Source organism: Chiloscyllium plagiosum, unplaced genomic scaffold (genome assembly GCF_037043375.1).
Source record: "Chiloscyllium plagiosum isolate Xiang-an unplaced genomic scaffold, Cpla_swu_hap1 HiC_scaffold_32, whole genome shotgun sequence".
Lineage (NCBI taxonomy): Eukaryota > Metazoa > Chordata > Chondrichthyes > Orectolobiformes > Hemiscylliidae > Chiloscyllium > Chiloscyllium plagiosum.
In genome coordinates, this window is record NW_028270170.1 from 7,470,947 (window position 1) to 7,494,856 (window position 23,910).

General features: G+C 43.7%; 1 protein-coding gene across 15 annotated transcripts in view; it reads right to left on the minus strand.

Annotated features, from left to right (window-relative positions):
* srcin1a (SRC kinase signaling inhibitor 1a) overlaps positions 1 to 23,910 on the minus strand; it is a 584,261-nt gene that overhangs the window by 211,423 nt on the left and 348,928 nt on the right. For 8 of the 15 annotated variants that reach the window (XM_087977753.1, XM_087977751.1, XM_087977755.1 and 5 more), the window contains one exon: positions 18,487 to 18,537. The exons of the other annotated variants lie outside the window; for them this stretch is intronic. In XM_087977753.1, the coding sequence (XP_087833879.1) occupies positions 18,487 to 18,537 (51 nt within the window). The remainder of the gene's footprint in view (positions 1 to 18,486; positions 18,538 to 23,910) is intronic. 15 annotated transcript variants of the gene reach the window in all.

Here is a 23,910-nt window from a genome sequence, read left to right on the forward strand (position 1 = left end):
CTAATCAGAGGTGATTAGTGTGTTGTTGTAGCTTTGCAGGAACCATGTACTGGAGTGAAATTGTTCAAAGATATTTGTCATTAACGAGTGTACGACTGAAATCTCAAACCTACGGAAAAGATTTAAAACAAAATGCTGGTGGTAACAAGACTGGATCGCACATGACCCAGTCTCCAACCGAGAATGTCAAATATAGCCAGAAGATTAGTCTGACGTAATGTCAGGTCAATGTGAACTCAATAAAGAATGAGAAAGCGCAGAGCCACTCACAAACTCAGGACATCTCAAAGTGCCCTACAGACGAATCATTATTGCAAGAAATGTGACAACCAATTTACGCACAGCCAGCTCAAAAAAGCAACAAAATAATATTGGCCAGATAAACAATGTTATCGAGAGGTAAATATTAGCCAGGGCACTGAGAGATGTTCTTTGAAATAGTTGCATCGTATGATTTGTGTGCACCTATACCTCTAGCAGCATAACATGCACCATGGCCAGAAACCAGCTTTTATTTGATGTTCAAGTATCTAGGGTGGGACATAAATTGATGACATGTACACTCAGGAGAGATTGTTACCCACTGAGGAAAACAGACCCACAATGTCCCGAAATAGGGAAGGGAAACGTCGAGGGAGGGCAGTAGGGACTCAACAGAAAAACACACGACAGCATCAAAGATGATGAGGCAAGTCTCACTTTCCCACAGACCTGACTGCTGAGTCCTTTCGTGTCACCACGACGTTTGCTCAGGTTCTGCCTGTTGGGCAACATCGCACAAATCTTGCTCAAATCTATCAAATGCATCAATGAGCAACGCAACAGCTGGCAACATTAGTATGCTGCATATTTCAAAGTTGGGCACCAATCCATGTCCCTGTTCCACCAGTTACAGACTGGCAAACTAGGCTCAGAAATCAAACATCTGTCTTTTCGTTTGGATTCCCACTAAATTGATGGATAACACCACTTTCCCGTAAATCAGAGGTTAGCACCGGGAGTAATAAGATGCCAACAATTAAAACAAAAACTGTTTGCTTTCCCAGCCACAGGAGATTTTAATGCACTTTTATAGATGATGGTGTTCAATTACTGCTGTGCTGTGAGAAATGCAGCAGTTATTTTGCACAAATCAAGCTCTGACAAAACAGAAATAAAGCTAATTTGATTAGTGTGATAGAGAGTTGACTATCACTATTCCCCAATGTTTTCAAGGTAGCATCACTGGATGTCTCGCATCCGATTGTGATGAACTCTTCACTTTGTTACCTGTATTTCATGCTGTCACAACCAGCAACTGGTGAACATTGTAACATTCATGGAACTGGCAGGTTTGTGAAGTTGCTACATTCGGGTTCCACCTGCTGGTTATTACGTTTGGTTGCGTCTCGCAATGCGGGGGGCGTTAAGGGACAAGAGTGTGACCAACTGAGTCATAGCAAACATTTCTTACAGTTTTGGTTCTTAATTTTGGATTCCTGCCAGTGAAATATCTCGACAATCAAATCCCTTTATTATTTGAAAATTCTTCATTAAATCGCTTTTTAAACCTGTCTTTTCTAAGCAATGATCCCAGCCTGTTCAGTCTTTCTCTACTAAAAGAAATTGAAACAGAAAAAAACGGATAGCAGACGAGGGTTACTTATGAACATAAATTGAATGGCACTTAGTGGGAATGTCCTAGGTAAGTGTCTCCTTTGAAAGAGCCAAGTAACAGCAGGGTGTATCTATAATAGACACTTCAAGGAATGCAGCTGCACCTCTCCTGCTATATCCAACAATAAAATAATAACTTAAGCAAAGGATATGAAGATTCAGAGGAGATATCATCAAAGCCATTTAAAAATCAAAAGGAGAAAGTAAGTTAGCCCCTGTGGAGAATAAACACCACTGCTCAACAACGGAATTAAATGACCTGTTTCTGTACTGTGGAATTAATACCAAATAACGCTGGCAAAAACATTGGCCAAATAATTCCAGGGAGCTGGTAGCGCTGTGCTGGTGTTAGCCTTGCAGGATAGATGTGAGATACCCTGTTTATAAGGGACAGAATCAGCCTAAGGATCTATATATTACACAGTCACTCAGGGGCTACTGTTACACGGTAGCATTGATATCAGAAAGATTTCAATATTGGAGTACCTCATATGTAGCATACAATAGTCATACAGTCATACAGCACAAAAGAGGCCCATTGGCCCATCTAATCCGTGTTGATATATCTATACTAATCCCACTTTCCAGCACTTGGCCCATAGTTTGAATGTTATGATATTTCAAGTGCTCAGCCACATCCTTGTTAAAAGTTGTGAGGTTTTCCACCTCAGCTCCCCTCCCAGGCAGCACATTCCATATTCCCACCACCATCTGGGTGAAAAGAATTTTCCTCAAATCCCCTCGAAACCTCCTGCTGTCTACCTTAATATTATGTCTCCTTGTTATTGACTCTTTAATTAAAGAGAACAACTGCTCTCTATCCATCCTGACAATGCCTCTCATAATCATCTGCACCACTATCAGGTCCCCACTCAGCCTTACCTCCTCGAAGGAAACAACTCAAGCCTATCCAGCCTCTGTACTATGGGGCATATAATTTACGTATATTTTAAACAAGTTTATTTTAGAATTTGGATATTGCACTAGTGGCATGTGGGCTTTGGTCTGTGCATATGGGGGTGGGGAAGGATTTTTAATGATTAACTTGTCATTCTTTCAGGAGCTGTATTTTTGTTTTAAACTAATAGGATTGGCCACAATCCTGGGTGATAATGGAAATTTGTTTGCATTAGCAAAGTTTCACTGGTAAAGATTGAATGGCATTAGCTGCTTTAAGTTAGAATGATCAGGAGGGGTTTCTTTTGCCTATGACATACCCATAGCTTGGGAAGCTTTTGATTTTTAATTCACAAAGGTCCTGGTGGACATTAGATGTAAGGAATAGTTTCTCCTGAAGAAAGGAAATAGTTTAGAAATGTCAGGAAATGGATTTATTCAGTGTCAGGGTTTTACTGTAAATGGTTTAAAGCAGAAGCATTTCATAAGAGCCTAGAATGTGTTATTTGAAGCTGAGAAAGTCTAAGCTTGGTTGTGTGAATACTTGAGGGAGAGACTCTGAAGATAGGGAATTGAAACAACAAGTCAAGTTAAAGTGATTGAGAAACAAACTCTCTCTTATGTTTGAATACGGTCACCAAATTAATGTTAAAAGAGCTGGAATTGGATTCTGAATTTTTCCTTTCTTTTCCCTTATACATATTTGCAAAGGTGTCGTGCCCTGTGGGTTACACTGGTATCACACTGACAGTGGGCTGAAGGTGAGGGTTGCAGTGAAACGGCAAATGGGACTTGGCAGGATGTACAGCCACATGGGATTCTTGCAAGGTGCTCCATGTCTTTCCCACGAGGGACAGATTCCTTCCTAATGGGGCGGGGTGGCAGGTGTGGGTGAGGGGTGCTGTGAGGAGCCTGATGTCAGGCTCCCTCCACCCACCATGGTCCTTCCTGCCTTGTTATTGGCTGGTTCATCATGGACTGAGAGAAAGGGAGGGGTTAAGTGAGATGAAAGTGGGTGGCACATTAGTGCTGGTATGGCTGGGTGAGTGAGGAGACAGCACAGAGGCCAGGCAGGGGTTAGTGGCGTGTGTGTGTGTTTGGGGGGGGGGGGGGGGGGGGGGGGGGGGTGCAGGGGTGCAGTGATGGAGTGGGTTGAGGTGGGTGAGAGTGAGTGAGGGAAGATATTGAGTGAGGAATAGTGAGAGTGGCACAGGATGTGCCTTGGTGGCAGGTGGGTACAGAGCGTGAGGCAGAGTGCGAGGTAGCAGTGTGAGGTGAGGAGTGAGGTAGCAAAGTGAGATAGCAGAGTGTGGTACAGAGTGAGGTAGAGCCTGAGGTACCAGAGTGAGGCAGTGTGAGGTACATTGTGTGGTAGAGAATGTGAGGTAGGGAGTGAGGGAAAATGTGAGATACAGAGTATGAGGAGGTATGGAGTGAGGGAGAGTGTGAGGTACAGAGTGTGAAGTGGCAGAGTGAGGTATGGAGTGAGGGAGGATGTGAGGTACAGAGTGTGAAGTGGCAGAGTGAGGTATGGAGTGAGGGAGAGTGTGAGGTACAGAGTGTGAAGTGGCAGAGTGAGGTATGGAGTGAGGGAGAGTGTGAGGTACAGAGTGTGAAGTGGCAGAGTGAGGTATGGAGTGAGGGAGAGTGTGAGGTACAGAATGTGAAGTGGCAGAGTGAGGTATGGAGTGAGGGAGGATGTGAGGTATGGCACTCACACTGGCAGAATAGCGAAGGAAGAGTGATGTTCCTGTGGCACTGCTGCCCATTCCTCTGGAATGTTGAAGGGGTGAGGATCTTACACCAGGCTGCCAGGGTCTGGGGGCATGGGGTCCTCTGCCAGAGCACTTGGAGAAGGAAGCCCCCTCCTGTGCACCAGCCTGTCTACCAGGTAGGGCGTGAGCTGTCTCCTCACTCACCCAGCCATACCAGGACCAGGACCAGGACCAGGACCAGGTCCTTGTTGGATAAGTGTGGTGTCATTTTCCTCTTCTCCAACACCTTCACATGGAACGTCTGTCACCCAGCTTTGGAATGCCAGCAGTACACAGGCCTTTTGATGTTGGCATGGGCACCAGGGATGATGGTTTTTCAGTAGATATCTGACAATTAGCTAATTCTTCCAGGAACAGCGTATGGTGAGCTGGAGCTAGAATCGAACAAGAGGGGCAGCACTGAGGGAGGCTAGGTCATGCATGAGGTGAGAAAAGTGTGGTGTTGGAAAAGCACATCCCAAACTGCATTCCCGATGAAGAGCTCATGCTCAAAACATTGACTCTCCTGCTCCTCGGATCCTGCCTGACCGGCTGTGCTTTTCCAGCGCAACACTAGGCAAGTTCTGTATCCTAGTGATGGTTAAACAGGTTAAGGGGAACTTGGTAATTAACAACACTTGTTACAGCTAAACATCTTCCTGAGTAACTCGGGTTGGAATCTAACCGACAATTCCACAGGGAGGATTCCAGATTGTTGGTAGCCTGGCACTTTTCCACAAATTGTACCTTTTTTGAATATATAAATTTTCTGAATATTTTAAAAGCCTCACTGGACATCTGCAAACATCTCTGTTAAAACTACAGTAATTAAATCCCTTGCTCCATACCCATCAACAGCTTTCAATTGCAAGTCTCTAAATTCCCTTTCCAAATTATTAATTCAGCAGTAGTGGTGCTCTGGAAGGTAGTACAGAGACTCAAAGTAACAGATCTCTGTAACAACTGATCAGTTGATCTGTCTGAGGCATCCCAGTGGTTGGATTGTCCAAGAAGGGCTTATGCCCGAAACGTCGATTCTCCTGTTCCCTGGATGCTGCCTGACCTGCTGCGCTGTTCCAGCTCTAACTAAGCAAGGTCTAGAGTTAGGGAGACTTCAGCAATATAGTTAGGGAAAGAAAATCAGTTTCAGTGATGCCTGATGAACTTAGCAATCTTGTATTTAACATCTGACATGGGTAAGATCCAAACCTCAGCTACAGGCAGGGGCTGAATAGGCTGGAGTTATTTTCTCTGGAGTGTCGGAGGCTGAGGGGTGATCTTATAGAGGATTATAAAATCATGAGGGGCATGGAAAAGGTGAATAGCCAAGGTCTTTTTTCCAGAGTAGGGGAGTCCAAAACTAGAGAGCATAGGTTAAAGGTGAGAGGGGAAAGATTTAAAACGGACCTAAGGAGCAACTTTGCTACACAGAGGGTGGAATGTGTATGGAATGAGCTGCTAGAGGAAGTGGTGGGGGCTGGTACAATTGCAACATTGAAAAGGCATCTGGAAGGGTTTGGAGGGATATGGGCCAAGTGCTGGCAAATGGGACTAGATTAGTTTAGGATATCTGGTCAGCGTGGATGAGCTGGACCGAAGGGTCTGTTTCCGTGCTGTACATCTCTATGTCTCTGTTACTCGGTAAAAGTAGCAACCTTATCCAATGGGACTTAGTAAAGGGTCTACACCAGAGAATCTCAAGTGGTTCGCCTTTGAAGAGAAACAAACAGAAGGGCGTCTTATTCATGTTTACAAAGTACTGAGGTTCATTTAGTATTTCAAATTAAAGCATGACTTCAGCAGAAGGAGGAGCTACAAAACACTAAAAGAAAATTCAGGTCTGGGATCAGGATGCTCTGGGGAAATGTCATCAGGAAGAGAAGTGTAATGAAAAATATTTTGGTCACTGATAAAGCATTAGTTTGAAGCAATGGTGTGGGACCAATGATTATTTGATGGGCTGGATGGCTTTTGTGCACATGCCTTTTCAAAGCTTTAGTCCATTAACAAAATTAAGTTTATTTAAGTAGATAGCTAATCATCAATTAATTGTTGATCCCTTAAATGCTAGACGATTAATGAGATTGGCTATGAAGACTCATACGGCAATGGTCACGTTCAGTATTCTCAGACACTGTATTCGCCAGATTCTATAGATGCGTGCGTGTTTCTGTGTGTGTCTATGCATGTGTGTGTCTCTGTGAATGCGTATATGAGAGTGTATGTCTATGACTCTGTGTGTGTGTCTGTGTGTGAGATGGAGATTTTCCTTCCTTTAATGGCCTGTGCTCACAGGCATTATGTCTGGCAAATGTTTCCATTTCTCTCCTGTTTAGCAAGGAACCTGTGGTTACACTTCCTAGCAGACGTTATTCTCAGCCTTGGTGACAGGTTTGGGTTGGTCAGTGACAGTCTGCAATCTACATGGGAAAGAGCACACACACAGAGGATAGAAACTGACTGATACCAAAGTAAGAGCAAAGGCCAGTTTATCAATGTCCATTCCCCATTGTCTCAGACATCTGCCTGGCCTATACCTTAAACTCATCTCAGACTTGTCCTGAAAAATATATCAGTGAGGAATTAGCAGAAACAGTTGTCATATGTAGGCTGAAAGGGTTAAATGATGAGCGCTGCACAGATCAGGCTTGTATTTCTTTCTTGACCATAACAGATAATGAAGAGATAATGAAGAGATAATGAAGAGATAATGAAAGAATTTGGTGGTGGAAATAGAGAGAAACTTTCTCCACTGGTGGGGGAAGTTTAGAACAAGGGAAACAGCTTTAAAATTACAGCTCGGTCATTCAGGAGTGACATCAGGAAACACTGACTGACACAAAGTATAGTGGAAATGTGAAGTTTCTCACCAACCCTTCCCAAAAGGGAGAATCCTGAGACCAAGGGAAACTTTCAAAACGGAGAGATTTTGATTTGATAAACATTTTACTGGTTATGGAACCAGAGGTGAAATTAAATTCAGATATAGATAATTGAAAATGTAATTGAACAGCAGAACAGGTTTGAGAGTCTGAATGACTGACTCTTTTTCCAATATTTCTATCAGGGATTCAATGAAACTGTGGAAGTGGAGAGTAGATATTAATGGAAGCAGCGATTCTGTGATGAACAACATGCCTTCCACAGTACTCAGTCTCTCTTCTCTTGATTATTGTTTTATTAAAGATGCAATAGTTTCCTGTGGGATAACATTGAGGGAATTAAACTAGCTGTGGTTGGCTAGAGACTGAGGGAGAATTGGACAAGGGGGTGCAGATGTGATTTATTTTAAAATAAAACTTTCTGTTTCTATTTTTATATTTCTATTTTAAATTCTGCTCTGCATCTATTTAGGAGAGGAGAACACAATTATAGCATAAGTGGTTCACAGACACCAGCATCATTATAAATATGGATATAATGTTGACAGAAACTGTGTGAAAACATGTCAGGCTGAACACTGGATAACCCAGCAGCAAGGGACAAGAGCTCAATGCTCAAGATGCCCGATGAAGACTCCTAGAGTGATTCAAAGTTCTCAGAAAGCTCACTACCACCTGTTCAAGGGCAGCTAGGGATTGCTAATAAATGCTGACGCAGCCAGTGACGCCCATACCCAATGAATGAGTTAAAGAAGCCTTATAGAGTAATACTGACCTGGGAGAAACGTGAGCTCAGGATGAGGATGAATGAATTGGATTCAACAGACTTTGATGAGATTTTCAAAATGGGGAGTCATAAGCAGGTCAAGTAGTCAGGACAGACACACAAAATGTTTTTGTGTCATTGCAGAGTTTGCTGTTGCAGGTTACTGCTCCAAATGGTAAGGAAGGGAGGATGAGCCTATGATCAGTTGCAGTGACATCACATTATGTAACCTAGGGACTGAGAGTCATCGAGTTAGACAGCATGGAAACAGACCCTTCGGTCCAACCCGTTGGTGCCAGCCAGACATCCCAATCTGACCAAGTCTCATTTGACAGCATTTGGCCCATATCCCGCTAAACCATTTCTGTTCATGGAGCCATCCTGATGCCTTTTACATTTTGCAACTGTACCCACCTTCACCACCTTCTCTGGCAACTCATTCCATACCCTCTGTGTGAAAAGGTGCCCCTAGGTCCTTTCCAAATCTTTCCACTCTCACCTTAAACCTATGCAATTTACCTTTGGACTCCCAAATCGAGGTAAAAGAGATTGGCTATTCATTCTATCTATGCCCTTCATGATTTTATCAACCCCTCAGCCTCCGATGCTCCAAGTAAACTAGCCCCAGCCGATTCAGCCTCTCCCTATAGCTCAAACCCTCCAGACCCAGAAGCATTCGTGGGCGGCACGGTGGCACCGTGGTTAGCACTGCTGCCTCACAGCGCCATAGACCCGGGTTCAATTCCCGACTCAGGCGACTGACTGTGTGGAGTTTGCACATTCTCCCCGTGTCTGCATGGGTTTCCTCCCACAGTCCAAAGATGTGCAGGTCAGGTGAATTGGCCATGCTAAATTGCCCGTAGTGTTGGGTAAATGTAGGGGAATGGTTGGGTTGCGCTTCGGCGGGTCGGTGTGGACTTATTGGGCCGAAGTGCCTGTTTCCACACTGTAAGTAATCTAATCTTGAATCCTTATAAATCTTTTCTGCACCCTCCCAAGTTTAACAACATCCTTCCTATAGGAGGACAACCAGAATTGAATGCAGTATTCTAAAAGAGGCCTCACCAGTGTCCTGTACAGCTCCAACATGACATCTCAACTCTTATACTCAATGCACTGACTAATGAAGGCAAGTGTACCAAATGCCTTCTTCACCACCCTGCCTATCGGCATTTCATTTTTAAGGAACTATACACCTGCACCCCAGGTCTCGTTTGCAACATCCCCAGGGCCCGACATTAACTGCATTAGTCCTGCCCTGGTTTGCCTTAACTAACTTGAATTTCCAATGATTTTTTGGGGTTTTTGATTTTTTCAGGGTCTTTCCTCTCCCAGGCTATTATTAATAATGCCTGTGCAGGAATGTGGTCATTATGGGCTACACGGATGCAATGAATCAAAGCTACGGATCAGTGGGTAGCAATCTTAACTCTCCATTAGAAGTATCAAATCCCATTCCAGAAGTGTGAGGATAAGATCCAAATGGACACTTCTAGTACAATACTGAGGGAGTGCTGCACTGTCAGAGGATGAGATCCTGAACCAGAGTGCTGTCTGCCTTCTTGGATACATTTGAAAGTCCCACTGGTGCCAGTTTGAAGTTGAGCAGGGGAGTTCTCCCTGGAGTCCTGGCCAATATTTATACCCTGACCAAATCACAATATCATACTGCTGTGTGTGCAAAGCTTTCTGTATGCAAATTAACTGGAGTAACTGACTTCAGCATTTGCAAACCCTAAGCTTATGAGAGGTGTGATAGAAAGAAAATCTTTCATATTTAATGTCACAAAATCTCTGGGTACACTGTCCGAGATTTTTGCCAACAGAGAAAGCTTCTCTATCACGGTGAATTAATGCAGTACAATTGATTTCAGAAGATACATTGTCACAGCATTGTGCCTTCCATCTCACAATTTGACGGACAGTAAGAAGTGACTTTGAACTCTTTGATGTGGGAATGTGTTGTACTTGAAAGAAATGTAAAGGAAGCTTCACTGAAATGAAGGAATTTAAATGTAGCAATTGTATTTTTATTTCTGAGGATGTAGGGATTTGGTTAGCTCAGTGGTTGGATGGCTGGTTTGACACAGAGTGCTGCCAACAGTAGGGGTTCACTTCTGAGGTTACTGTGAAGGACTCTCTTTCTCAACCTCTTCCCTCGCCTGAGGCTCAGTGACCCTCTGGTTAAACCACCCCCAGCTGTCTCTTTCTCATTGGAGAGCAGTCTTCTGGTCCGATGACAACTTTACCTTTTTAGTGAGGGCAGTTTTCACAATATAGTGAACTTTGCAGCGCACTTACTTTATTTAACAGAACGTTATTTCTTTCTCATCTGTACATGTGTGCTGAGGTCAGTCCATGGTGAATAGTAGATGAGTTGACATGATAGGTGAAAGGGCAAAGGGCAAAGCTTCATGGGATGGGTACCTAGGTTGACATGAGGAGGCACTACATCGGTACGGGGTTTATAAAGGGCTGGAGAGTGGGTAGTTAGTCTTAGAAAGAGGGGAAGTCACCATGGTTCCTTTTCCTAATCCCTAATTCCTGTTGGGATGTGAAGATGTGCCAACACCTCAAGGACAGCCTCAAAAGTAGCTTGCAATGACACCACATCATCTTCTCATCATCAAATGTTTCCAAATCTCTCCCCAGCTCTGTAATCTCCTCCAGCCCTACAACTCTCTGGCATCGCAGGATTGTAACAGTGCAGGAAGAGACCATGCAGCCGATTGTGTCTGTACTAGCTCTCTCAGCATTTAACTTGGTGCCAATCTCCTCCCTTTCCCCACAACCCTACACATGGTTTCTTTTTAAATAATCATCCCAGACCCTCTGGGAAGCCCGGATTGAACCTTGCATCTCCACCCTTTCAGGCAGTTCCTAACAACTCACAGAGTGGGAAAAAATACTTTTCCTTCACCTCACATTTACTCTTTCCCAAAACACTGTAAATCTGTGCCTCTAGCTCTTAATCCGTTTATTAGTGGGAAAAGTTTTTCCCCATTTGCTCTGAACAAACTCATGATTTTGAAAACTTTTATCAAAAGTTTTAGCCCTCTGCTCTCCAAGGAGATGTCCCAATTTTTCCAATCTTTCTCCCAATCTGATGCTTTTCATCCCTGGAACTGTTCTTATAAGCCTCTCTCACACTCGCTTAAATGCATTGACATCTTTCCAATAGAGTGGCACCCAGAACTGGACACAATAGTTATGTTGAGTTCTAACCAGTGCCCTATATATATATATATATATATATATATATCTGGTTCAACATAACCTCCCTGCTCCTATGCTCCATGCACATAGTTGTGAATTTTAGAATACTGAATACTTTACTGAAGCTCTCTCCACCGTCCCATCACCTTTAATGACCTGTGAACATATGCATCCAGGTCTCTCTAATCCTTCACATCTTTCGAAAAGTATCTTTTATTTTATTCTGTCTCCATGATCTTTGTAGCAAAATGCATCACCTCACACTTCTCCTCATTGACCTTCACCTACCACCTATCACCGACATCACCAACTTGCCAATGTCCACTTGTCAAGTTCTGCACTGTGCTCCTCAGCATTTAGAATTCTCTCAAGTTTTATGTCATCCACAAACTCTGAGATTGTCCTCTGCACACCAAGATTCAAGTCATTTGTATGTACCAGGAAAGGCAAAGATCCCAATAATGAACACTGGGGGACTCCACTACAAACTTTCTTCCAAGCTGAAAAATACCTGCTATCTATTACTCTCTGTTTCTTATCCCGCAATCCATTTCATGACTTCGAAATTCCTCCAATTCCAGCCACTTGTATGCTCCTGATTTTAACTGTTCCTCCAGGGACAGCTTGGGACACTTGCCCCAAGTTCTAAACTTTGGAGTAACTTTCCTCAATCTCTCTGTCTCTCAAAATAAAACTGCGGATGCTGTCAGTTAGAAACGAAAACAGAAATTTCTGGAAAAGCTCAGCAGGCCTGGCAGCATCTGTGGAGAGAAATCAGAGTTAACGTTTCTGGTCGAGTGACCCTTCTTTTGATTTCTCGCCACAGATGTTGCTAGACCTGCTGAGCTTTTCCAGCAACACATTTTCAGCGCTTATTTCTTTATTCTCCATGCACTGTTTAAAGAAGTATTGTATCCTGCCTAGAATTGTCTTTTGGTAACAAACTGCAGGAGGAACAAATCCCCTGAATGGGGAAAGAATTGAACAGAAATACAGGGAAGAAATTATAAAAGTCTCATCAATATCTCATCGTGTGAGACAAGGTTGACTCTCCATTTAATGGAAGAACACACCAGCAGACATATTCACAGCATGGTAGGAAATCCTCCACAGAAACAAGCAGCAGGATTTTCCAAAAGAAAGTTTCCTGTTTTTCAAACCACTCCTGGATTTTCCATTTTCTGTTTGGGTTGCGAGATTGTTTCCTTATGATAAGATGCAAAATTCTTTCTTTTCAAGTCACCGTCTTTTTATTTGCTCGTGGGATGTGGGTGTCGCTGGCTGAGCCAGTATCTCTTGCTGATCTCCAGCTGCCCTTGGGTAGGTAGTGCCTCTCGAACTACTGTAGAGCATGGGGTGTGGGATACCCACAAGGTAAACAGCAAGGGCATTCCGGGATTATCACACAGCAACTTGCGCTGGTTGTGTTGGTGGGAAGTGATTGGTGATGTAAAGGAATAAAAGAGGTACAATGTGATTCTGGGAGAGATGCATTAATGTTTAATAATGATGCGGTTCTGACATCTGAAAATTATCTGGAGGATATGAGCTTGGACATGAGACTGACAATGGGTCTAGAAAATGGCCATTCACCTTTTGTACCATGGATTGGAATAATGTATGTTCAAGGCCTTAATATCTCCTCTCCACTAATGGTCAGAGGAAGGTCACCCATGGATGCTGTGTGTGAGACTGTATATGTCACTAGAATGTTTGAGGCTGGGATTGTTATACAGAGCAAAGCCTTATATTACAGAGGTGTGAAAGTTATGCAACAGCTTCATAGAAGTCCAATTGGATCCCATTTCATGTACTGTCCTCAGTTCTGGGTAGTAGATCTCAGCAAGACTCTATCGATCTGGAGAGGATACACTGCAGAATGGGGCCAGAGGGTTAAACCATGGAAACAGGTTGCAAAAACTCAACTCGAATTCTCTCAGGAATAGACAACTCAGGGAGGGATTGTCATTGATGTAGGTTGCAGTTTTCTATGTGGGATAGGTCAGAACAAAGGTTGAAATCTTAAAATGAAAGAGGGGCCATTCAGGGATGGTGTAAAGCTGCACTCTAGCACACAAAGGCAAAATGGAAAATCACCTGCAAAAAACTGTGAGAACCTGTGGGCCAAATGAAAACTTCAGAACGAAAACTGATCGAATTTTCTTTGATGTGGACTTTAAAGCTGAGGGAACCAGAATAGTAGATAATGTTATCAAACAGGTCAACCAGCATTGAATGGTTGAACAGGGCTGAATGGCCTCCTCTCATCAGGTTTCTCAGCAGAATTGCATTGGGCTGTAATTTTCTGAGGGAAACTTCTCTCTGGGGGGCCAATTCCTGGAATACCATTGATCAGTGTCTCTGCCCAGCTCTTCCAAGTCTTGCCCCATCTTCATGAGGATTGCTTTCTCATTAATTGCATTATGACACAGGAATGGACAATGCTAAAGCAACAAGTGAATTCAGGGAACTGTCAGACTTGGACATCCACTGAGCCCTACTTCAACATACAGGTAGGGACACCTGGAGAGACCATGCAATGACAAACACTGCAGCTGGAATGGAACAATGGGAACAGGTTAAAGCAATCAGGTCGGGTACCTCAGGGATGATATCGTTGCAAGTAAGCCAGTTACATCCAGGGGGAGGTGTTGGACAGTGGTACTGTCACTGGACTAGCGATTCAGAAATTGCTGAAGAAAATTAGCAGGTCTGACAGCACCTGTGGACAGAGAAAGCAGCATTAATGTCTTCAGTCCATTGACCCTTCTTCAGAGGCTCAGAGGCTGAGGAGAAGGGCAAATGGACTCCAAATGTTAATGTTGCTTTGTCTCTTCCCACATACCGTCAGACCTGCCAAGTTTCTTCAGCAATTTCTGTTTTTGAGTCAGACTTCCAGCATCCACAATTCATGTTTTTGTTTAGTAATCCAGAACCCTAGACTAATGTTCCGGGACAAGAGTTAGAATCCCACCCTGGCAGATGGTGACATGAATTCAATGAAAATCTGGAATAAAAAGTCAGCAATGTGGGGACTATGTAACCATTGTCACTTGCTGTAAAACCTCACCTCGTTTACTAATGCCCTTTCGGGGAAGAAACCTGCCATCATTACCTGATCTTCCTTACAGGTGACTCCAAACCACAGCATCGTGGTTGACTCCTAACCATTGTCTGGGCAAATAGGGATGGGCAATATATGCTGGGCCTAGCCAGAGATACCCCAGGTACAAATAAAGAAAGCTTTGTTTGAAGATGCAGGGGTATGTGTGCAATTCGGTGGAAGCAGTAATGACAGAGTGCAGACTATTCAAAATAAACCATTTCTAGATTGTGTGCTAAAAAAGCAAAGATGTTTTCCTCAGTGGTTTTCAAATTTGTACAAACATTCCTGTGATGGCAGGGGTGGGAGGTAGATTGAAAGGAGTAAAGAGGAACTCCCATCCATCACACCACGCTGCTTGGAACCATCTGGTTTCAGCTCTGCTGATCACGAGCAACACATAAAGGACAGATCATTCAAATGGTTTGCCAAAGGGAAGCAACTGCACTGGGTAAAAGTGGAACAGACATTTACTGCAAACACAATACTGGATTTGCTATATCCACGATGAACACACCTTCCACATATCCCCGTTAGTTTGGGGAAGGTCCCCATTCTATCAGCTGTACTCTCCACTACAGTCTTCCCAAAACAGCACAGCTCAGACTTGGAGGGAGAAATGAAGTGCACAGACGGACAGGACAGATGGTGTTGAGATGTCCTCACAGCAACACCTTGGCACCATCCACCATCTCAACTTGTGGCTGTTTCTCTCTCTTCCTCTCTATTGCTTCCAGTGTCGACATCAATCACTCTCAGATCGAGGAACAAGTGTTAGCAAAAGGAAGAACAGGCTACCCAGGGAGCAAACCCACAGTGTGCACGACTCACTGATTTTCAACCCTCATCTTTTACACTCATGCATAAAACAATAACCCAAATGTAACTGCAAAACCATTACGAGTAAACACTGCAGACTTGTGAAGCTGAAACTGCTGTCAAGTCACTCCATGGAAGACCTTTACAAAGGGTGGAGTGGATTAGGACTGGATCCAAACCCAAGTGATCAAGATGAAAGTGATATTACTAACCCATTGCACCACTCAGGCCCCTGAACACAGAATGATTAACAGGCAGTTTCCCTGATCTTTAGCAGTTTTAATGCAAGCTGAAGAATGTGTTTGTTGTTTTAATTTCTTTTTTGGGGTGAGATGGAGGTGATGTTGTATAACTCCACATTGTTGCTAAAAGGAGGCTACGTGGAGAGGCAGTGTCATTGACAGAGTGTAGTTGGAGCCTGTGTGGTGCATGCTAAAGAGTGTATCCATGTACTGTATATCCCTCCGTAGTTTGCTTTGTACAGGGAGATGTCTGACCCTGAGTGATGTCACTCTGTACATTGAGAGAGCTCACAGTGTGACTTTCCACAGTGTTGACAGATACATGGTGGGACAGTGCAAGGCTTCACTGTGTAAACTGCTGCTCTGCACAATGTGACTGTGTGTGTACTGTAACCCTGTGTGAGCTGACTGTTCATGATGTGACTCTGTGCAGTAAAACTCTGCATGGTGTGGCTATGCACACTATAACTCAGTGTGATGGGGCTATGCTGATTTTGACCATGTGTAGTGAAACTTGGGTGTGCTGTAACTGTCTGAGGACACTACAACCAGCAGACTGTGTGGGATGACTATGTGACTGTGTTTATTAACCAATAGATATTTCTACAACTGATGCGTTATGGACTTAGAATCCTTACAGTGTGGAAACAGGCCCTTCAGCCCAATAAGTCCACAACAACCCTGCAAAAAGTAACCCACCCAGACCCATTCCCCTACCCTGTTACTCTACATTTACCCCTGAGTAATGCACCTAACCTACCCCTGAACACTAAGGGCAATTTTTTATGACCAATCCACCCTAACCTGCACATTTTTGGATTGTGGGAGGAAACATGAGAACCTGGAAGAAACCCACGAAGACATGGGGAGAACATGCAAACTCCGCACAGTCACCTGAGGCTAGAATCGAACCCGGGTCCCTAACGCTGTGAGGTAGCAGCGCTAACCACTGAGCCACTGTGCCGCCCACATGATCTGGTGACTATAACATTTTGTCAAGTTATTGCTTTGGTAATACACCCACTTTCCCTTCAATAAATTTTTCTCCAGTTTACTGGTTAAAGGTTTCCTGGTACTGCTTGTTTTAAAGACATAAGCAGCACACACAGATGCACATGAGCCGTAATTATGTAGGGAATGCCTGCAGTTACTCAGACCCACATGAGATGCTCAACCTGACAAGAAGAAAATGAACTGTTTAATGATTAACAGAGTATCCAGTTCTCAGCAGGTATAGTTGGGAGAGATGGCATATTCATCGACAGAACTGTTTGAGCAATGCAGTTTCTTTTAGAAATATGCCATTTATAGAGTTATAGAGTCATACAGCACGGAAACAGACCCTTTGGTCCAACCAGTCCATGCCAAATATAATCCCAAACTAAACTAGTCCTGTCTGCCTGCTCTTGGCCCATAACCCTCCAACCCTTTCCTACTCATATACTTATCCAAATGTCTTTTAAACATTGTAACTATACTTGCATCCACACTTCCTCAGGGAATTTATTCCATATGCAAACCACCCTGTGTGTAAAATATGTGTACCCCATGTTTCTCCAAAATCTCTCTCTTCTCACCTTAAAAGTGTTTCCTCAAGTCCTGAAATCTCCCATCCTAGGGAAAAGACAACTACTATTAACTCTAACTATGCCCCTCATTATTTCATTGGTCATAAACAGGAACAATCCTAAACAATAACGAATCTAAGATTTATTGGCGCAGTGTTCTGTCTGATGAAACAGCTATCTGAGAATCATCGGGATTATCAGTCATGTGCTATATAGTTTCATTCCTGTATGCCCAAGAAATATTAATGTTTGAATCCCTCATGCTTCCTAAAGAGAATGGTCTCAAATGATCTCAAAAAAGATCAAACCTTCTCTCTTTATCCTTATGTCTTTTCTCCCAGTATTTCTTCCATCAATAACTTTCCCTTCTCTAATTCACACACAATTTTTCCGACTTCCCACCAAACTCAAACTTTCCCCAACAAGTATTTGAATGTTTTTCCACAGTGACTTACAGGCCTTGGTTCACTCTCTTAATAAAACCATTTTCCTGGGCTCACTCTTTTGTACCTACATTCCTGAAGCAGTTTACAAGTTTGTGATTGTGTTCAGGAAAGGGGGAGGTTCTTAATACATTTCATAAGTTCCACAAGAGTAGCTGACGGTTCCTGACACGATGTGGTGAACTCCCTATTTGAACAGTCCGCATCACAGGAACATTTAAGGGACTGCTATGTCAATCTTAAACATTTTCCAGTTCCTCAGTCGCTTCATGTTCCCCCCAAGTGTCAATTTAATAACAGTACTTTAAGCAATTTGCTTGTGTTACTTTCTGTCATTATGTGGAGAGAGTGTTCACGTGCAGCACTTTCCAGGCTGACCACTAAAAGCATGCTCTTAATTATTCTAGTGCTTTCCTGGTTGCCCATCACCCACCTTCCAGAAACCCTACTGACTGCATTCTAACTTGCACTAAGTCACTTTCATCCACCAACCCTGTCACTGACCTGCATTAACTCTCAGTCCAGCACTATTATAATTGAAACGTTTTATTCTCCCTCTACAGCCTTGCTCTCCATGTTTCTGTCACCTCCGAGAGTTGTGCACTCCTCCACCCTGACCTCTTACATCTCCCCACTGTCAGCTGCTCTACCGCTGGAGGCCGTTCCTTGCTTTGTCCAGGTGTCAAGCTCCCTAAAGCTCCCCCCCCCCCCACATCGCTTCCCCCCCGCCCTCCCCCACATCGCTTCCCCACACCCCACCCCCACTCCCCACACTTCTCTGTCTCGGGCTTTTCCTAAAACCTTTGACCAATCTTTGGCTCACCTGTCCAGATTTTGTGAGATAGTGCTGGGGGTGTCTCATCACATTCTTATTGCGTGAAAGGTGCTACATAAATGCAAGTTGCTGATGCAATGGGTCAATGGCTGTTCTTTAGGACCAGTGCATTTTGCGGACTCTCACCCCCCCCTTTCTGCTTCAGGGGTCCACCCAGGCAACCACTTTGCTGGCAGATCAAATCAAAGGACAGCCATAACCCTCAGCAGCTCGATCACACACCGCAGGAACGGGGTCGCTGTCCCCATTCTCACTCTAGAACAAGGCATTGCGATTCAGACATCTTTTGGAGAAGTTTTACTCACCTTTGCTTGTTTTTCCGGGTTGATGAGGTGGAGGTCTCCTCTCCTTGTTGGCTGTAAGGGGTGTAGGGACACAGAGTGAGCTTGGGTGTGGACACCCAATACTGTCCATCAGACACAGAGAAAAGAAACTGCAAAATGATGGAGACCTGACAGGAGCACAATGAGACGTACAGCTAAGGTTGGGGGGTTTCAGGTACATTGATGGAATGCAGAAAGGGGAATTTTGAGTTATTGAATCTATGGCACACATGGAGGCCATTCAGCCTATCAGTCCTGTAATGGCTCTTTTAAAGAACCAACTAATGTGTCCTATTCCACTGCTCTTTCTCCATAGCTGTACAATTTTCGCCCTTTTCAAATACTTAGCCAATTTCTTTTTCCCAGTTAATACTGAACCTGCCTGTCCCATTCCGTCAGGCAGCATATTCCAGACCACAACAGCACACTGTGTGAAAAGAAAACTCTCCACGTCTCTTCGGGGACCCTGTCCACAATATTGACCATTCATTAAAATATTCAATAGTTCATAGGCCTCAGGAATGCTGCAAACTGCTGACATTGCAGATGGGAATAAAAAAAGTTCAGTGTCATTCTGGTACAGAGAGAGGCCATTTGGGGTTTGGAAGACCAGACATGTTGAACTTGAAATGTTAACTCTGCTTCTCTCTCCACAACTACTGCCAGACCTCCAGCACTCTCGGTTTTGTTATTTAAAAAGTGGCTCCTATTGTCCCACTACAGGAAAGGTTACTGAACAGAGTGGGATAAGGTCCTTAAACAGCCATTAGCTCTATCTAATAAAACAAATAGTCTTTTTTTAGCAGTCTACTCTCTCTGCTTTGCAGAGTTGGTGAATGTTGGGGAAAAGTTCTGTTTTGTTTGACAGTTCTGCAGTCAAAAGCTGGGTATTCAAAAAAAAACTGTCATTCATTTATATAAAGTGTGCAGACTTGTCCTTTCATTCTTCCTTCTCTTATGTGCTACTTGCCTTGTACTCTTCTCCCTCTCTCACTCACAAAGGAAGACTCTGTCAGGCACAGGCTGAAAAATCTCCACGGTCCTCGAAGGGATCCATTAGATCCTAGCCAAGAGAAATTAGAGCTTGTGCACTGGTTCTCAAATGGTTTTTGTTGTAGGACCCATTTCCATTGGATTACCAATGGTGCTACAAGGGCAGAGTCACTAGACTAGTAATTCAGCAGGGTGAAAGTGGGGACTGCAGATGCTAGAGATTAGCGTCGAGAGAGTGGTGCTGGAAAAGCACAGCAGGTCGGACAGCATCCGAGGAGCAGGAGAGTCAACGTTATGGGCAAAAATCCTTCATCAGGAATGAGGTCAACAGTAATCCAGCAGGGCCAAGTGAATGCCTGACAATTCCTGGTGGAATTTAAGTTCAATTCCTAAAGCCTGAAAGTGAAATCTGGGGTGGCACGGTAGCTCAGTGGTTAGTACTGTTGCCTCGCAGTACCAGGGACCCAGGTTCAATTCCAGCCTTGGGTGACTCTCTGCATGGAGTTTGCACATTCTCCTTGTGTTTTCCTCCTGGTGCTCCAGTTTCCTCCCACAGTCCAAAGATGTGCATAATTCGGAGATGCCGGTGTTGGACTAGGGTGTACAAAGTTAAAAATCACACAACACCAGGTTATGGTCCAACAGGTTTAATTGGAAGCACACTAGCTTTCGGAGTGACGCTCCTTCATCAGGTGATTGTCGCTCCGAAAGCTAGTGTGCTTCCAATTAAACCTGTTGGACTATAACCTGGTGTTGTGTGATTTTTAACAAAGATGTGCAGGTTAGGTGAATTGGCCATGCTAAATTAGCCGTAGTGTTAGGTGCATTAATCAGAGACAAATGGATCTGGGTGGTTTTCTCTTCAAAGAGTCAGTGTGGACTTGTTGGGCCGAAGGGCCTGTTTCCACACTGTAGGAAATCTAATCTAAAGAAACGGGTCTTTGTAATGGTGACCATGAAACAATTGGTAGTTGGCATTAAAATCCACCTACTGTCCTTTACAAAGAGGGGAAAACCCAGTAATATACGGAACCCTTATTTTAAGCTCCCTTTTAAAACATGTTTTCAATTTAAAGTTGTTTATTTTAAAGTCCTCATTCCTCATCAGAACTGCCATCTCTTATTTTAGCATCTTTGACTTTCTGGTCATACCTCATGTTATGGAGCCATTCACACCAGTGCCTGAGGCATATAATCAATAAAACCCCATTAACTGCACTCCAAATGTTGGGGTTATTGTGCCTACACACTGCAATCAAAGATCATCTCATTTTGTTGCTCAGGTATTGAAGGGAATCTTTTCTGAATTTTTGCTCTTTAAATTTGTCAGTGGACTATCCAGTACGAGTAGATGTACTCCTCTGGACATAGTTCTTTAAAAGTATTTTCTGCAGTACTGAGCTCCATGGTGAGATGTTGGTTAGCCCAGTTGGTTGAACAACTGGCTTCCGATGCAGAGTGATGCCAACAGCATTGACTCAACTGCCACACCGGCTGAGCTTACCATGAAGTACTCTCCTTCTCAAGGTCTTCCCTCACCTGAGGCATGGTGGCCCTCAGGTTAAACTATCACCAGTCATCTCTCTCCAATAAGAGAGCATCCTATGGCCCAGTAAAACCTTTTACTCCATAGTACAAGAATAATAGTTGAGGAACTTGTACTGACTTATCATAGAGCTTTACAGCACAGAAACAGACCATCTGATCCAACTTGATGCATGCCAATCAGACATCCTAACCTAATCTAGTCCCATTTACCAGCATTTGGCCCATATCCCTCTAAACCCTTCCTATTCATATACCCATTCAGATGCCTTTTCAATGCTGTAATTGTACCAGTCTCCACCACTTCCTCTGGCAGTCGTTCCATACATGCACCCCCCTCCGTGTGAAAAAGTTGCCCCTTAGGTCCCTCTTATATCTTTTCCCCTCTCACCCTAAACCTGTGCCCTCTAGTTCTGGACTCCCCCACCCCAGGGAAAAGACCTTGTCTATTTACCCTATCCATGCCCCTCAGGATTTTATAAACCTCTAAGGTCACCCCTCAGCCTCCGACGCTCCAGGGAAAACAGTCCCAGCCTATTCAGCTTCTCCCTATAGCTCAAATCCTCCAACCCTGGCAACATCCTTGTAAATCTTTTCTGAACCCTTTCAACTTTCACAACATCCTTTCGATAGAAGGGAGACCTGAATTGCACACATTATTCAAAAGTGGCCTAACCAATGTCCTGTACAGCTGTAACATGACTTCTCAAATCCTACATTCAATGCTCTGATGAATAAAGAAAAGCGTACCAAACGCCTTCTTCACTATCCTATCTACCTGCGAACTATGAACCTGCACTCCAAGGTCTCTTTGTTCAGCAACACTCCCCAAGACCTTACCATGAAGTGTATAAGTGTATAAGATTTGCTTTCTCAAAATGCAGCATCTAGCATTTATCTGAATTAAACTCCATCTGCCACTCCTCAGCCCATTGGCCCATCTGGTCCAGATCCTGTTGTAATCTGAGGTAACCTTCTTCACTGTCCACTACACCTCCAATTTTGGTGTCATCTGTAAACTTACTAACCATACCTCCTATGTTCACATCCAAATTATTTATATAAATGACAAAAAGCAGTGGACCCAGCACTTTCCTCTAAAACATTTCCTGTAAGCAAAAAGCCTATTTTTCTCACTGAAGTTTTTGTTTTGCAAGTTATTTCAGTGAGTACATGCTGCACAGTTATGACACAGTGTTCCAACTTTTTCACTGGCTTTTCCCTGTATAGTTGTCCTCAGGAACCTAACTCTGGCTTTAACATTGATTCCTACGGGAAACCATGTTTCTCTGAAAGTTGTAATTTTCAGGAAAGCAATTCCAACTTTAAGTGAGGACACCATGGATTTGAAAATGGTCATGTTGGAGTTCCATTTTAAAGTGTACAGATGAATCAGACCAGTGTCTGTCATCCAACAGTCTAGATGGGGAAGGACATCTACTATTCTTACCTCATCTCTAACCTACATGTGATGTCAGGATTGTGGTTAATTCTTTCTACCTGCTGTTATGGGCAATTAGGAATGGGTAACAAATGCTGGCCGTAAGGGTGGCACGGTGGCTCAGTGGTTAGCACTGCTGCCTCACAGGGACCAGGTTCAATTCCAGCCTCGGGCGATTGACTGTGTGGAGTTTGCACATATGCCCAATGTCTACATGGATTTCCAATGGATGCTCTGGTTTCCTCCAACAATCCAAAGAAGTGCAGATTAGGGCAAATTGGCCATGCTAAATTGCCCATATTGTTCAGGGATGTGTAGGTTAGGTGCATTAGTCAGGGATAAGTGCAGAGTAATAGGGTAGGGGAATGGGTCTGGGTGGGATACTCTTCGGAGGGTTGATATGGATTGTTGGGCCTGTTTCCATACTGTTGGGGTACTATGATACCAGTGAATGATAAAACAATTACCAACACCTATTCTCTCCATCAAAATTATAAAATTACTTATTAGATCAATTGATATATAGGATCTCAGAAATAATTACCAGAGGTATATTTAAAACATTTAGTTTCTAATTTAAGCAGCAGCAAAAGATAACAAAAGGAACTTACACCACACAACAACGTTAACATGAAAAAGAAAGTGCTTTACAAAGAAAATTCTGATACCAACCACATAAGGAGCTATTAGGACAGGTGAACAAAAGTGGTTGTTTTTAAGGAATGATCCAAAGGAGGAGGGAGAGTGAGAGGAGCAAAATTAAGCAGAAAATTCCAGAGTTTAGGGCCGAGGCAGCTGAAGGTCCAGCACCATTGGTGAAAGAATGGAAATCAGGATTAAGAATTAAAGCAGAATTGGATGACGGATGGAGAAATCCCGGAGGGTTCTGGAGCTGACTGAAGTAACGCTCCATCATGAGACAATAAAAACAAGGATGAGAATTCAAAACTGAGGAAATTCTTGACCAGGAGCCAATGTATGTCACTGAGCAGAGAGGTGACGGGCTGAACATGACTGGGTGAGAGGGAAGATCGGCTGCAGAGGTTTCGATCAGGTTTCTGAAATGTAGAAAATGGGGGGGGGGGTTAGTGAGGCCCAGTACATTTCTGGCCTGCCGAATGTACCCTGACCAAAGTTTAACAGCGGGTCACTGTGGGTTGTGTTCTGCTCTGTAACAATGTTAAGGCAGCACTGAACCAGGCAGAAAGGGAACCATTCCTGTTAACACCAGAACATCAGGCTCTGTTCTATCTGCCTTTAGGGTCTCACTTTAATCAACAGGGAGAGAGGAATCCAGACAATCATTGGTACCATGTGTCATAGATTCCCCAAGAGAGGTTCTCTAAGATAGAGAGTGTCATATTGGAGTAAACCAACTGCATCTGTCTGTTAAACATTGCACTATCCACCCACCTTTCAGCTCCAGC